General features: G+C 36.9%; 1 protein-coding gene across 3 annotated transcripts in view; it reads left to right on the top strand.

Annotated features, from left to right (window-relative positions):
• LOC150108334 (uncharacterized) overlaps positions 1–16245 on the top strand; it is a 166025-nt gene that overhangs the window by 4394 nt on the left and 145386 nt on the right. For all 3 annotated transcript variants that reach the window (XM_090415743.1, XM_090415740.1, XM_090415741.1), the window contains exon 2: positions 13748–13944. In XM_090415743.1, the coding sequence (XP_090271869.1) occupies positions 13754–13944 (191 nt within the window). In that variant the 5' untranslated portion in view covers positions 13748–13753. The remainder of the gene's footprint in view (positions 1–13747; positions 13945–16245) is intronic.

Here is a 16245-nt window from a genome sequence, read left to right as displayed (position 1 = left end):
AGCTAAAGAGAGGTATGAACGGTAGTTAGCTAATGAAGCCAAAAAGAATCCTAAGGAGTTCTTTCGATATGTAACCAGCAAAAGAAAGAATGATTATGGAAGGAAGACATTGATAGGAGAAAATGGTATAAAGACAGCTGTTGCAGAATGTGTGATGGAGATACTTAATGAGCAATTCATAAAGGTCTTTCAATCTTGTGAATGTGACTTCATGGAGAGATTGAGAACAGTAGATGAAGGGGAGGAGAGAGAGACTGACTAAGTGAGCAAGAGGTGTATGGGGAGTTGAGTAAACTAGATGTTAATAAGGCTGTGGGACTTGATAATATATCACCACATATTTTGAAGGAATGTGCCAGGGAGTTGACACCTGTCTTGATATATATTTTTAATACGAGTCTTGCACTCGGTCAAGTCCCTAAGGAGTGGAAGGAAGACAAGATTGTGCCACTTCATGGAGGAGGTGATCGAACTAAGCATCAAACTATAGGCCTATCTGTGTGTCAGGTGTTGTGGTTAAGTTGTTGGAGAAGCTTGTGAGAACTAGGATACAGAGTTGGGTTGACAACAATGGTATTATCTTTGATGGACAGCATGGATTTGCTAAAGGGAGGTCGTGTTTTAGTAATCTACTTACTTATTACAATAAAGTGACTGCTTCCTTGGACAGAGGAGAAAGATACATAGTAATATACTTAGATTTTGAAAAGGCTTTTGATAGTGTACCTCATGGATAAATTGATAGTCAAACTAGAGTAGATGGGGTTGGATTTTAGATTAGTGCATTGGATTGGAGACTGGCTGTCTGATAGGTATCAACAAGTTGTGTATGGGAGTGCGATATCCAGGAAAAGGAAAGTCACTAGTGGAGTGCCTCAGGGGTCTGGTTTGTCCATTACTGTTTAACTTGTATATTAACGATATAGGTGAAGATTTGGATGGAGATATTCAGTTGTTTGCAGATGATGCAGAATTGGGACGAACCATGAAGAGTAGTGAAGATGTTGTGGCCTTACAAGAAGACTTGAATAAATTGAGTGATTGGGCACGGAAATGGGGATGCGAGTTCAGTGTTGCAAAAATGTAAGGTTTTAAAATTTGGAAAACAAAGATGGGATGCAGAATTTATGCTTGATGAGGATATATTGTTGGAGGTGGAAGAAATAACAGATCTGGTGGTGATAGTGGATAAGGATCTTAAATTTAGAGGACACATAGCCACAATTGTGAAGACAACACAAAGGCTTTTGGGAATGATGCGGAGGACACTGACGTGTAGAAGTAGGGAGATTCTTGTTCTGTTGTATAAGGCTTTGATTAGGCCATACATGGACTATTGTGCCCAGATTTGGTCACCTGGTTTTCAGAAGGATGAAGAGATGTTGGAAAGGATCCAAAGGCGATTGACTAAGGTAGTTTCTGACCTCTGGAATGTTGAGTATGAGGAAAGATTGAGAAGATATAATTTGCAGAGTCTGGTGGACAGGAGGAAGAGGGGAGATATGATAGAGACCTCCAAGTTGGTAAGGGGGTTGTTATAGGATCAATGCTGGAGAAGTTCTACAGAAAATAGTGGGAGATCGGGGGAGAACCAGAGATCATCCCTTTTAACTGTATAAAGAGGGTGTGAATAGGGGAGTGAGGGGCAGGTTTCTTTTGTGCAGAGTTGTGAATGATTGGAATGCCTTGCCTGAGAGTGTGGTGTCTGCAAGTAGTTTGAATGTGTTGAAGGCACGGTATGTATGAGAGAGAGATAAAAGGACCTCCCAGATGAGTCTTTGACTCCATTAGGTCTTGGGATAATAATAATAATACAGTGGTATCTTGCTAATCTCAACTAGTAAAAACTGTGCTCGTTCGGATTAGCGAATTTTCCCCCAAGAAGCAACAATAACTAGCGTTTAAGGCAAAAATTATCAGATTCTAATGGTACATCAATTTAATTTCTGTAAATAAATGAAGTAACTGATAGAAAAAAAGCTACTTTACTGTAATGTTAAACTTAAATAATAATACAGTACACAAATTTATTTTAGTAAAAAATTTAGTTTGTATGTACCTATATATTGTTGAGGATTCTGATTTAATAAAATTGCATAGTTCAGTACATAACTGAATTTGCGTGAAAATTATCACTTTCTTGTACACAACACAAAAAAAAGTTTCACAAAGTAACACACACACAAATGTTTTATTTCTTTGTAAAAAAAGTCACTGGTTTTCTTTTGCTTCTTGGAAGCTAAACTTTTTTCGAATGCTTCTTCTCGGAGCTGAATTAGCAATAAAATTTTATGGAATAACTCATTATTCTGCTTAGCCCATTCTATACACATTAAAATTGTCAACTGCCTTTTATGTTTTACTTTTTTTTCTTCAAGTTATTTATCGTCATCATCATCTTCTAATTCATTCTGTAGCGTCATATTTATAATTTCAGCGTCTAATTTGATTTCCAATTCTTTGATTCATGCCGACAATACAGTACGTACTTTACAGTATGAAAAAGCAAACATGAACACACACAATAAATCAAAATAGGCCTACAATATAACCGTACAGTCGACAGTATGAATAAAGTACTGTACTGTAATAATAATAAAATAAATAATAATAGTTAAAATAATAATTATTAAATAAAAATAATAGTGCATAAAATAATAATATGTAATTATATATGTAATTAATAATAAAATAATAAAATAAAATAGTAAAAAATAATAAAATAAAATATAATATGTAATAACACCCAGTATACGCTGTCAATTCCTTAAATATTAGTTATTATGTCTAACCAGCGTATAAGCCTCTCAACAAGAATAATAATATGTAATAAATAAAACTTTTTTTTTTAACCGCAGTTCGGATTACTGGAGGGTTCGGACTAAAGAGGTTCGGATTAGCGAGATATCACTGTAATTAAAAATGAGTTAACTGACATGCAATTCTTCTGAAAACAGGTTTCTCATCCAAAATGAAAATCTGCTGGCCTGGTTGACTGAGTTGACTAGGCAATGAAATCAAGTCACTTCAGATTATTGGAAGCCTGAAATGTCTGAAAAAAGTACCATGTTATGACTCTTTATCAGCATTCCTAGAATACACTTTAAAAAATATACACTTACACTTACCTATATTAATCTCCCAGCTGAGAGGTTGAAAATCCTGTAGAACATCAGTGCCATGTGTAGGCAGGTGGTTAAGAACAAAGACAGAACCAATTGATATGAATATCTGGAGATTGTAGTTTTTGAGGTAAAGCATTGTGATAGTGACTGGTCCAGAGAACTGAAGAAGATGGAATGAAAGATGGTTGGAAGCTGATTCCATAGGTTTGAGTTTGTATTGTGCATGGATGCTGAACAGCTGCTGCTTACATTTTTATAGTTTAGAGCATAGGTGGCCAACCGCAGGCCTGCGGCAGGATAAAAATTATATTAAATTATATTATTATCAATTTAGCTATTAGTTTCGACCATAGATTTCTGATTGATATACTAGTTATATTCATTATTTCTGATGATGGAAACAATTTATATTCTCAAGACAGAATCAAAATTGCTTTAAAAAGATTACTCAGTTTATAAAATCTGCTTCTCTGTGCGAGTTGTAGTAGTTGGAGTGGTAGATTTCTATGCGCTCCAGAGTAATGCATCATTGAAAGTCACTTGCTCTGCTCTGGTTACAATGATCAGTTTCAGAGACTCTGTTTCACAATTAACAGTGTTATTGTTGCAGTTTGTGTCCCATCAGTTACTTCAGCCTTTGTGTACTGAGTAAGAAACGTAAGCTCTGTGAAGAAAACAGGTCATTTCTGGAGAAATGGGAAAATGAATTTCTGTTTATAAACAACAACAAACCACAGTGCCTTGTATGTTTGCAAGTATTGTCATGCACAAGGAAAGTATTGTCGTCACAAAGTAGCCGATTGACTGATGACCACCTTCAGGATATGTTACGAATATCGTCATCGTCGTTGAAAATCGACTTTGATGAACTTGTTGCCACACATGAATGCCCACAGTGTTCTCATTAAGTTGTGTTACATATAAAAAAAATCAGAAATATGTAATTAAATTTAATTTAACAAGTTATATTTAAATCAATCAAATATTTTATATTGTTTTTCCAATAGTAAAATGATTTAACAAATATAGTAATTCAATACATATAACTATTGCCTTGAAAAAATGCAGAGTTTATTTTTATTTAAGTTCTGTCTAAAAGTGTGCGGGCCCGTGATGCTACCACTCATTATATATTGGCCCTCGTATAGAATGAAGTTGGCCACGCCTGGTTTAGAGGAAATGAATGATCAAAAATCAGTTTTGTAGAACAATTCTGTGCTATAGAAAACAAATAAGAGAGAATGTTCTATGAGAAAGATTGGAGTGAGGCTGTTGATAGCATCAAGCAGTTACAAGGAGAGTTTTGGTAAATTGCCCCAAATGTGAGAACATTTAGGATAGTGTACCAAAACTCTGTTCTCACAATATATTTTAGGTTTGAATTGTTTTAGAATCTGTACACTGGTGAGGATAGAGGTGTATGAGGGGATATCCAAAAATAACTGGAATTATTGTTTTAAAAAATTTTTATTAAAGAAGTCTGCACGGTTAGCCTAGTGTCTGTGCGCTTTGCAACCATATGCCTGGGGAAGGAGTGCCCGAAATTCAATACCTGTTGGTGATGTGAGGAGCTAAAGGATCTACCTCAGCCATAGCCAAGTTAGCCAGTCTTGGGTGTGGACAGTAGGGTTTTTCTCCCCAGTTTATCTGAGATTTTTCATCCCGCAAAGCAGGCAAACCGGCCTTGAGAACTCTACACCACTACGGACATAGGATACACTGGGGCATACGGCCGACCACCTTATCCTGTGAACCGTTGAGGTCCCATGATTAATTAACCCTCGACACTGCAAGGTAAAAGAAGGAAAAAAAGGAAGATGAGATGAGATTAAGTTTATAATACCATATTATAGTCTCCTTCAAAGTACTCTTCACGTGTGTCAGTTCACTTGTCCCAATGTTTTTTCCATTGCTGGAAACAGTTCTGGAAAATAGTATTTATGGCCTCCAGCAACTTTTCTTTCACTTTGTCCACATCAAGGAATCACTGCCCTTTCATAGTTTTCTTTATCTGTGGGAATAAAAAAAATTCCCATGGAGAGAGAGAGAGAGATCAGGCAAGTAGGGAGGGTGTTTTTTTTTTTAAAAAAACCTTCTGTGAGCAAATGAGGCACAAATTGAGTGGACACACATTTCATTTACAAATCTTCTGTTAAAATTTGCTGGCATGAACTCCATGACAAATTTGTCTCAGAAACTTGCTCGATGATCTTTTGTTGATTGCCTAGCAAACCTTTTGATGTTTTCATCATTTCTGCTTGTTGAAGGTCGGCCAGATCGTGATTGGTCTTCAACTCACATATCCCCATTTTTGAAATAGGAAAACCACTTGAGATTTGTATTTTGCCTAAAGCGTTGTCCTTAATGGCTTGCCGAAGCATAACAATAGTTTCAGCTGCAGTTTTACCCAAAAGAAAACAAAATTTCATGCACACTCTGTTTCTTGTGGTTAGCCATCACAAAATCGCCAAACTTGTTTGTAATCACTACCAAAAAGGCAACCAGAACAATGAACCAGTTTACAGGATGATTCCATTTGCCAGACTGGCATTGAAAATGCAAACATGATGAAGCCTAGTGGCATCATCCATAACTAGAAAATCTGCATGCTGAGTTCAGATTTCAGTTGTTTTGGGGTATCCCTTATTTCAATGAAATGAAGCTACTCTAGATTATTGAAGGCTTGAAATGTCTAAAAAAGTACCAGTTAAGACTCTCTATCAGCATTCCTAGAATATAATTTAAAAAAAATACACACCCACACTTACATTTATTAATCTCCCAGCTGAAATTGCATGATTACAGGAGTTTTCTTCTGGTGTTATAATTCTTTTCAATATGCCAATTCAAAATATTTCATTATTGAAACAGAAGCATATTTCATCCAAAGGTAAGGAATGGTAAAGTGAGATCTTTTTTTGACAGATTTCCTTAGGCCACTGGAGAACAGGAGAAAATCAGTATTTACAGTATGATCATGGAAGATCTTGAAGTTAGTATGTTTGAGCACTACTTTGTCTAATGAAGTAGAAAGAAATGGATGGGATTTGAAGTCATTTAGAAAGGTCATTTACATATGGAAGGAAGAGTGTGGACAAAAGCATACAGAATCCTGAGATACTCTACCATAGATAGGAAAATCCAAACTGGAAGCATCCACTATAACGTGTATTGAGTAATCGCAGAGTAAAGTAATAAACCACACTTAGACTATTGTTCTCATATTTGGTCCCCAGGATTTGAAGCAGATAAATTAACTGTGGAAAGGGTACAGAACAGATAACAAAGATGGTTTCAGGACTGTACACTATTAGTAATGAGGATCGGCTGAGGGAATGTGGACTGTAGAGTTTGGTTGATAGAAGGAGAAGTGATATGATTGAGACCCTTAAACTGTTGAGAGGTAGTTACAGGGTTGACACTGGGGGAGCTCTGTTGCTTGGTAGAACAGTGGGAAGGAGCGATGACAAGGGACCATCCCTGGAAGTTATGAAAGGAAGCTGTGAGCAAGAGGGGCAAGGAGTGGTTTCTTTGCATGGAGGGTGGTTGAACCATAGAATGCATTGCCTGATAGAGTGGTGAGACACAATGGGTAATGAGTTCAAGGAGTGGTATGATTGACTTTGTGTTTCCTAGGAAGGACCTCCCACGATGAGTCTTTCGACTCCATGGAGGCCTGAATAATAATAATAATAATTTAAACAATTCTTAAATGATGCGATATCAGAAAGTGTCCCAAGAGTTTAAAGAATAAATAGGTTAGGAGTCATATGGTAAGAAAAGGATATGGAAGGAATACTGTGTGCATAAGGATGATGCCTGATATGAAAATTATAAGCAGCAGGCTAGAATAGTCACAACTGTTGTACGGAAAGCAAAGTCTGAGTATGAAAAGAAACTGGCTCTGCATGCTAAGGGCAACCACAAGAATTCTATCGATATGCTACAATTAAGAGAAAGAATGAATATGAAAGAATAACTCTTCTAATTGCAGATGGTGTGAGGGTTATAGATGCAGAAGAGGTTATACAACAATTGAGTGTCCATTTTTTTAAAAGCTGTCATTTTAATCATATCATTTTTTAAAAGTTTGAGTATGAAAAGAAACTGGCTCTGCATGCTAAGGGCAATCACAAGAATTCTATCGATATGCTGCAATTAAAAGAAAGAATGAATATGAAAGAATAACTCTTCTAATTGCAGATGGTGTGAGGGTTACAGATGCAGAAGAGGTTGTACAACAATTGAGTGTCCATTTTTTAAAAGCTATCAACCTGGTCTATGCGACATTGAGCTCACTGTTATCTTCTTCAGTGGATGAAGAAACTCAGGTGTATGAGGATGAGATATTAGAGCTGTTGAACAATCTGAATAAGAATTCAACAATAGGGACTGATGGGATATCAGCACATGTGCTAAAAGAGTGTTCAGCTGAACTAGCTAATTCTTTGACCAGGCTAGTTAATATGGGTCTCAGAACAGGGAAGATTCTGCAGGAATGGAAAGAATGTATGGTTATTCCATTGCACAAGGGTGGTGCAAAGACTGATGTATCCAACTATCAACCAATTAGTATCTCAGAAGTGGTTGTGAAGATTTTGAAAAAGTTGGTTAGGGCTTGCATTCAGAAATGAGTTGACAGCGGATCTCTACTTTGCAATGTGCAACATGGGTTTGCTGATGGAAGGTATGTTTTAGCAACTTGCTCATATTCTATAACAACGTTACCATTAAATTAGACGAGGGGAAACAGATATACCATGATACTATTGGATTTTGCTAAGGCTTTGACAGAATGCAGCATGGTAGACTGTTGCATAAATTGGTGAATAGGTTTGGGTTATAGAATATTAGCGCAGATAAGAGGATATCAAAACTGACAGATATCAAAAAGTGGTCTATGGGGAATGTGAGTCTGCAAGATTTAAGGTAACCAGTGCTGTATCACAAAGATCAGGTCTTGGTCTACTTCAATCTGTACATTTATGATATTTGGAAGGATTTGAAAAGCAACATACAGCTATTTGCTGATGATGCAAAGATAGGTAGGATAATCATCTTGGAGTGTTAGTAGATAGGAAGTTGAAGTTCAGGGGGCATGTAGCAAAGATTGCAAATACAACTGACAAGATAATTGCAGTGCTGAAACGAACATTCACATGTAAAGATAGGGATGTCATTTTGCCTTTTTACGTGGCCTTGATAAGACTTTGCTTGGACTGTTGTGCGCAGGTCTGGTTTGCATTGTGATTCTGATATTTTTGGAGAGAGCACAAATGAGAGTGTTAAAAATGATATCAGGATTGTGGAATACTGATTATGAAGATAGATTGAGACTTTGTAGACTGAAGACACTGGCAAACAGGAGAATGAGAGGTGACATGCTTGAGACTTACAAACTTCTGAAAGGATCATACAGGATTTCAATCGATGAAATTTTTCAATTTATGGATGGTGGGGAAAGGACAGAGCATCCTTGGAAGCTGAGAATGAATGCCACTAAGAAGGGGGTGAGAGTTCTGTTAGTTTCAGTTTCTGTTTACTTTTGGTATCCCACTTTTCGATCTAACCCCGATCGCTCGATTTAGGGTGATTCATAATTGGAATGGATTACCATTGGTTGTTGTGAGTGCAAGCAGTGTGAATGAATTCAGGAATAAGTATGATAACTTGTGCTTGTAGTATGTGGCTTCCCTCGACAAGTCCCTGACTCCCTGGAGGTCTTTCTTAATAATAATAATAATAATAAAATCAACAGCAAAAAAACTTGCCTCCTATCCAGATGGAACCGTTCCTTCTGGTCCCTTGCTAAGTCTGTTGGATGCAACTTCTGCTATCTTGCACTGCCTCCTCTCATTCATTCTGATATCACCACGTTATTACTTCACCCAAAGATAAAGCTGACCTCCTGGAATCATTCTTTTCCTCCAACTCCAGCATAGATGCCCATGAGAAATCACCTCTTACCATCCCAAAATCCCAACACTATATATTTCCTATAGTTTTTTGACAGAAATACATCAGAAAACTACAAAATAACTTGGATACTAAAAAATCTTCTGGTCCTGATGGCATCTCTCCAATTATTCTCAAACATCGTGCTCCAGAGTTAACACCCATCCTGCATTTGTCTCTGTAATTTATTATACATATTTAATTCTTATCCCAATGCATGCAAGCAATCTGATATCCATCCTGTTCCAAAAATAGAACAATAGAAATCTACTTTCAAACTACTAACCAATTACCATCACCTCTGTCCTCTCCAAAATAATGGAGAAAGTCATCAATAGCCAACTCCTGCACTACTTAGAGGCCAACCAATTAATCAGCTATCACCAGTATGGATTCTGCCATTCAAGATCCACAGCTAACTTTGTAGCCTACATCACTGATCACTGGACATGTATCATTGAAAGGTTCAGAGAAATGTGTGCTCTCACCCTTGACATTTCTAAAGCTCTCAAACAATCTTGAGGCCTACTAAACAAATTACAGGGATCCTTTGGTTTCTCTCTGCCACCCTCTGTAATTGGGTAACCAGCTTTCTCTCTGGTCATTCTCTGTGAGTCATGGTAGATGGCTCGATCTCTTTGAGCTTCACCACCTACTGCAGTTCCTCAAGGCTCTGTCCTATCATCTACTCTCTTTCTCCTGTACATAAATGATTACAATAATCAACTCAACCATGCAGTACTCTGACATTTTAGGCTACAAGATCATCTAGAAGTAGTGCCTTAAACATTGATTTACTTACTATCTTTCAATGGGGTAAGGACAACCTTGTCATGCTCCATTCCACCAAAACACATCTTTTCTTTTCTTGTGCAAAAGAGATCCTACTCACCTACCCTTAATAATACACAGACAAGATCAGATTTCCTTGTTTGGACTACTGTTTACCTCTAGTCTTTCCTGGCATAAACACATCACATCAATAGCCCTCTCAGCATCCAAGAAAGTTTGCATTTTGTTTCATTGAAGAGCCTATTTTATCCCCAACCAACTCTTAACTATATATATAAATCCTAAATTCTCCTATGTTTGGGATGGTGCACCTAAAACTTCCATTAAAATCCTTGATGCTATCCAGAGGCAAGCAATTAGGCGCATAGATGAACCCAAGGGTCGAAGTGAGTTGGTCTTACTGACTCACTTCGACCCTTGCCTCACAGGTACAGTGTTTCAGCACTATCTATTCTACAGGTACTTCCATGGTCACTGTTCCAGTGAATTGCAACCATCATTCCTCCACTTTCTGTTGCACCTGTTAATAATAGAGCAGCATCCCTCTACTATGCAACTCCAAATATGAGGATGAACTGCAAAAATATACCACACTGCAATAGCAACAATTCAATTTCATATGAGTAGCAATAAAATATCAATTGAAAAAGGTGTCCGACAAGGAGGCTCTATCACCCAAAATCTTTACAGCACTCCTTCAAAAAATATTTAATAATATAAACTGGACAAACCTTGGTATAAAATTAATAACAGAAACTTAACACACCTAAGATATACAGATGATATAATTTTTGCAAACACTTCAGAAGACCTTAATATAACAATAGAAGTCCTACATCATGAAAGCAGAAAAGTCAGCAAAAAAACTAAAATCATGTTTAATCATTTTGTGAAACCAAAAAACATAATAATAGAAAACAAGTTCTTGAAAAGAGTCTCTTCATATACATCATCTCAGTGATCTAAACTGTGGACTCCAAAAGGAAATAAATAGAAGAGTTCAACTAGCCTGGAGTGCATTCAGAAAATTGAAAAGCATTTTTCACAACTATGTTCCACTCTGTTTAAAAAGGAAGACATTTAACCAGTGTATACTACCAGTCATCACATATGGTTGTGAAACTTGGTCTCTAACAATAGCGCTAACAAATAAACTAGCAACAACTCAAAGAAAAATGGAGAGGCTGATGCTAGGCATCACATTAAAAGATAAGAAGGGAAACACCTGGATATGAAGCTAGACTCATATTACTGACATCATTCTTCACTATAAGTGACTAAAATGGAAATGGGCTGGACATCTATCAAGAAAAGAAGATGAACGATAGACCACCATATTAATGAACTGGATTCCAAAAGAAGGGGAAATGAGGCTGAGGATGTCTTAAAAGAAGATGGAGTGATGAATTGTCAAATTTTGTTGGGAAAAATTGGTCAACCATTGTCAAGAACAGAGAAAGGTGGAAGGAACTGAAGAAGACCTTCACCTAGTAGTGGACAGAAAATGGCTGAAACAAGAAGAAGAACTACTGAACTTGACCATATCCTTAACACCTTATCCAATGGCTATAATCCCCAAAAAATATTAAAACCAGTTAGCTACACCCCTTCTCCCTCTTCACTCCAGAGTCAGGGATTTTTCAAAGGGATTCAAAGTTAGCAGAGATTACTCTAAATCTATCACGATTCCATATATCTGGGGTACATCCAAAAAACAAACAAAAATCCTAAGAAAATATGACTTCACAACTAGTTACAAACAACATAAGAAATTGGCATCTCTTATCTGCTCTGCCAAATACCAGCCACTTCCCCTAGATCTACCTGGAATATACCAAGTCCCCTTGCAGTTACAAACTGCCCTACTACTGCCAAATAGGCAGGACAGCCAATATCAGGATATCCGAACACAAGGACTACATCTGGTTCCACCAATACAATCACCCAGGACTTGCTCACCATGCACTGGACACCCACCATAGAAAATGCTGGAAGAAGGCCACTTTATTACACTGCAGCAAGTACAAATGTGAAAGATTATTCCTTGAATCAGCCTCAGCTCTGAAAAACTTCCCAAATCTCATCGAATTTGAGTGCATGAGACTGTCCCAAATTTGGGAAGTTTACATTCCAAGATTGTCAGTGCAATGGCCAAGACAACTCAATTTAGCCTGCTAGGGGGGAGCATCTTTTAGGACTCTAAGACTGAATTCAATTGCCTTTCTTTAGCCTCATTTGTTTAGTGTGAGCCTGCATGCACATATCATTGTTTTGTGATCCCTGAAGATGGCAATCTTCAGGGATCACAAAAGGTAGTTATTAATATAGGTATTTATTAATTTAGGTAGTTATTAATCAAAGTTTTTATAATTAATAACTGAGTTTAGTTGGCATTTCCTAAAAAATTAGAAGTATATCTAACCAATGTATAAGCATATCTACAAGAAGTACTGGCTCATATTTATATTGTTTTAGGACAGTCTTGTTTTACTCATCTATTTGATGGCAAGCAAAAGTAACAAGCAACAAATAGAGGAAATAAGAGATCTGGGGGTGATAGCGGATAAGGATCTAAAATTTTGGGGACACATCGCCAAAATTGTGAAGACAACACAAAGACTTCTGGGAATGATGCAGAGGACACTGACGTGTAGAAGTAGGTAGATTCTTGTTCCATTGTATAAGGCTTTGATTAGGCCACACATGGACTATTGTGCCCAGATTTGGTCACCGGGTTTTCAGAAGGATGAAGAGATGTTGGAAAGGGTCTAAAGGCGACTGACTAAGGTAGTTTCTGACCTCTGGAATGTTGAGTATGAGGAAAGATTGAGAAGATATAATTTGCAGAGTCTGGTGGAGAGAAGGAAGAGGGGAGACATGATAGAGACCTACACGTTGGTAAGGGGTTGTTATAAGATCAATGGTGGAGAAGTTCTACAGAGAATAGTGGGAGATCAGGGGAGAACCAGGAGTCATCCCTGGAAACTGTTTAAAGAGGGTGTGAGTAGGGGAGTGAGAGGCAGGTTTTTTTCGTGCAGGGTTGTGAATGATTGGAATGCCTTGCCTGAGAGTGTGGTGTCTGCAAGGAGTTTGAGTTGTTTAAGACACGGTATGATGAGATGTGTGTGTGTGTGTGTGTGATAAAAGGACCTCCCAGATGAGTCTTTGACTCCATGAGGTCTTGGGAAATAATAATAAAAAAAAATAAAAAATAAAAAAAATTAAAAAAAAATACGTAACAAGATTTAGGGGAAATGAATATACTGTAACTTTTTTTTTATTTGTTGAAAAGAATTTGATGATAGGTTGTACAATGACAAATTCATATTTAAACTGCAATGAATAGTTTAAATATTAGGATACAATTACATAGTGCTCAGCATTAATGCAATTACTATTTAATCTTGATGTTAGCAATATTTTAAATGCATTACACTAAGATATTCAGTTTTTTAGATGAATGCAAAGCTGGAGAAGTTTATTAGGAAAATATTGATGTTATTAAAGGTATTCAAGTTTAGAGGGGATAAGAGGTAAGTAGTAATGAAGATATCAGAACTAAGGATCCTGATCTCAGGTTATGAGGATAGCTTGTCTTCAGTGTTCGTCTCTCTCTCTGTTGTTCATCTGGTGAATACATCTCAGTGTATTTACCAGATAAACACGGTAATTTTCCAAGTGTAATAAAAAGGAAGGAATGAGAACCAGAGACAATCTCTGGAAGTGCAAAAGGAAATCAGAAGTAGATATATTTGGATGAAGAGGGCAAATGGTAAATTCATGTATGATGGTTTTGATTCCATGAATGCTCTGTAATAATAATAATAATAATAATCTATGTACTTTTGCATTCTGATTTAGAAATTTTATTTCAGAAAAACATGAAATCCAGAGAGACATTTAATAAAGAAATTCTTCATTTTGCTCTTGAAAAGGATTCTAAAAAACTTCATGAATTAGTTTCAAATTTTCCTGAATATTGGCCCATACCCTGGATGAACATATATCATCCTAAGTCAGGAGATACAGTTCTGCACATAGCAGCAAGAAGAGGTTCTGTTGATATTCTTAGGTATGTATATGCTCTTTCTTAATTTTGGTTTAATTTATGCCTTTTTTGTTACTTTTAACTCCCCCCCCCCATTAATGTAATGTACATGTTTTTAATTGTATTGTCCATGTTGAGGTGTTGGTGCTTGGCATACTGAGAAATAATTATAATGCAAATACAGCAGTAGGATTGGACGTCTTATCTCCCCATGTGTTATGAGAGTGCATGAGAACTGTCAGCGATGCTTCTGGCTGTTTGTCTCAACTCTGCAAGATAGTTCCATTACATAACGCACCTGCAAGTCAGAAGAAGCAAATTATAGAAGAATGATTAGTATTTCAGGAGTGAGTGTTTAACGTATTGGAATTGCTGATTAAACGTAGAATTCAGGAATGGGTGGACACTAGGATGGGCACCATAGCTTTGTGAAAGGTGAATTCTGCCTTAATTAAATTTACTGGCTTTTTTTAATAATAGTGACAACTGAGTTGGATAAGGGAAATGGCTACACCATGATGCTAGTATACCTTACAAAATGTATTTGACAGAATACCAAATGGAAAAGTATTATGTAAGCGAGCAAATGGGTATGGTCTTTGGAACCCTGGATAAGTCTTTGGACTCCCTGGAGATGTCTAATAATAATAATAATAATAATATGAGGCTAATGGCATGGATGGTGGTGATGGTGGGGGGGCTGCTGACAGACACTAAAGACAGTAATATATGGTGAAGTTTAATCCAGAAGGGCGAGTAGCGGAATGCCTCAGGACTGTACTAAGACCACTACTGATTAATTTTTATATCAGTGATATAGGGAATGATTTGGGAGGGTATCCATTTTGCTGGTGATGCAAAACTGCAGAGGGCAGTAGTTTATAAAGGTGGTGTAAAAATCCTGCAGGATTATTTAAATAAATTGACAGTGTGGTTAAAGGATAATAGTCTACTTCATGTGGCAAACTGTAAGATTGTGCAGTTTAGGGATAAAAGACAAATATGATGTATTGCACTGATCTAATGGATTGCAGAATTGATGAGGCAGGAATTTGTGTGTGTGGGGGGGGGGGTGATGGTTGATCAGGAGTTGGAGTTCACAATGCATATTATAAAAGTTGGCAAACCAGCTCAAAGGATTATTTGGATGTTGCTGAACACATTGGCAAGTAGAGATAGAGAGGCTATTATCTCTCTAAATTATATGGCTATGATATAGCCAATCTTGACTATTGTGTGCAGCTTTGGTTATCTGGGTTTCATTGAAATAAGGAGATGGAGTGTTTCCTATTTGGATAGACTGAAGGTATGTGGCTTGCAAAGTTCAATTCACAGAAAGAAAAAGAGGCTATATTATAGAAACTTATAAAAAAACTCAAAAGATAATTGCAATGCTGAAACGAACTTTGACATGTAAAGATAAGAATGGCATTTTGCTTCTTTACAAGGCCTCGATAAGACCTTACTTGGACTATTGTGCACAGGTCTGGTATCCTGGTTTCCATTGTAATTCTGATACAGTTGAGAGAATGCATTGGAGAGTGTTAAAAATGATATCAGGATTGTGGAATTTTAATTATGAAGACAGATTGAGAATTTGTAGACTGCAGACACTAGCAAACAGGAGACAGAGGGGAGTGATATGATTGAGACTTACAAATGTCTGAAAGGGTCATACAGGATTTCAGTAGATGGAATTTTTCATTTTATGGAGGGTGGAGAAAGGACAAGAGGTCCTTGGAAGCTGAGATCGGATGCTGCTAAGAAGGGGATGAGATCTAGATTTTTCTCTCATAGAGTGGTGCATGATTGGAAGATTGTCATTGGATGTTGTATGTGTGTGCAAGCAGTGTGAATGCTGTAATAATTATAATAATAATAATTTTCATACTAACAGGCTATAAGGTAATGATTTATTAGAATCCAAAATCTAATCTAATTTTTCATATAACCAATAAGTCATAAGTTAATTTTAATGCATTTAAGATTTTTTTTTTTTTCATGGAGAATTAGTGAACAAATGAATTGTCTTGCTTGAGAGTATGGCAAAGCCCATTGATATATGTATATATTATTATTATTATTACTGGTAACTCCAAGGAGTCCTTAGACTCATCGAGGAGGCCCCTAAACATCATATCAAGAACAACTATATGGCATTTACACAGTATCTGTCATACTTTGCTTTGAACTCATTTATAGCCATGGCACCCACAACAAACTCTGGCAGCTTATTCCACTCATTCACCACTCTCCAAGTAAAAAACCTAGTTCTAACACCCCTGATAATACACTCTTGCTCAGTTTCCATGGATGGTCCCTAGT

This window comes from Typopeltis vanoorti, chromosome 3 (genome assembly GCF_054136105.1).
Source record: "Typopeltis vanoorti isolate ZY-2024b chromosome 3, IOZ_Tvanoo_1.0, whole genome shotgun sequence".
Lineage (NCBI taxonomy): Eukaryota > Metazoa > Arthropoda > Arachnida > Uropygi > Thelyphonidae > Typopeltis > Typopeltis vanoorti.
The sequence above is the reverse complement of the archived record's forward strand: the minus strand, read 5'-3'. Positions and strand labels throughout refer to the sequence as shown.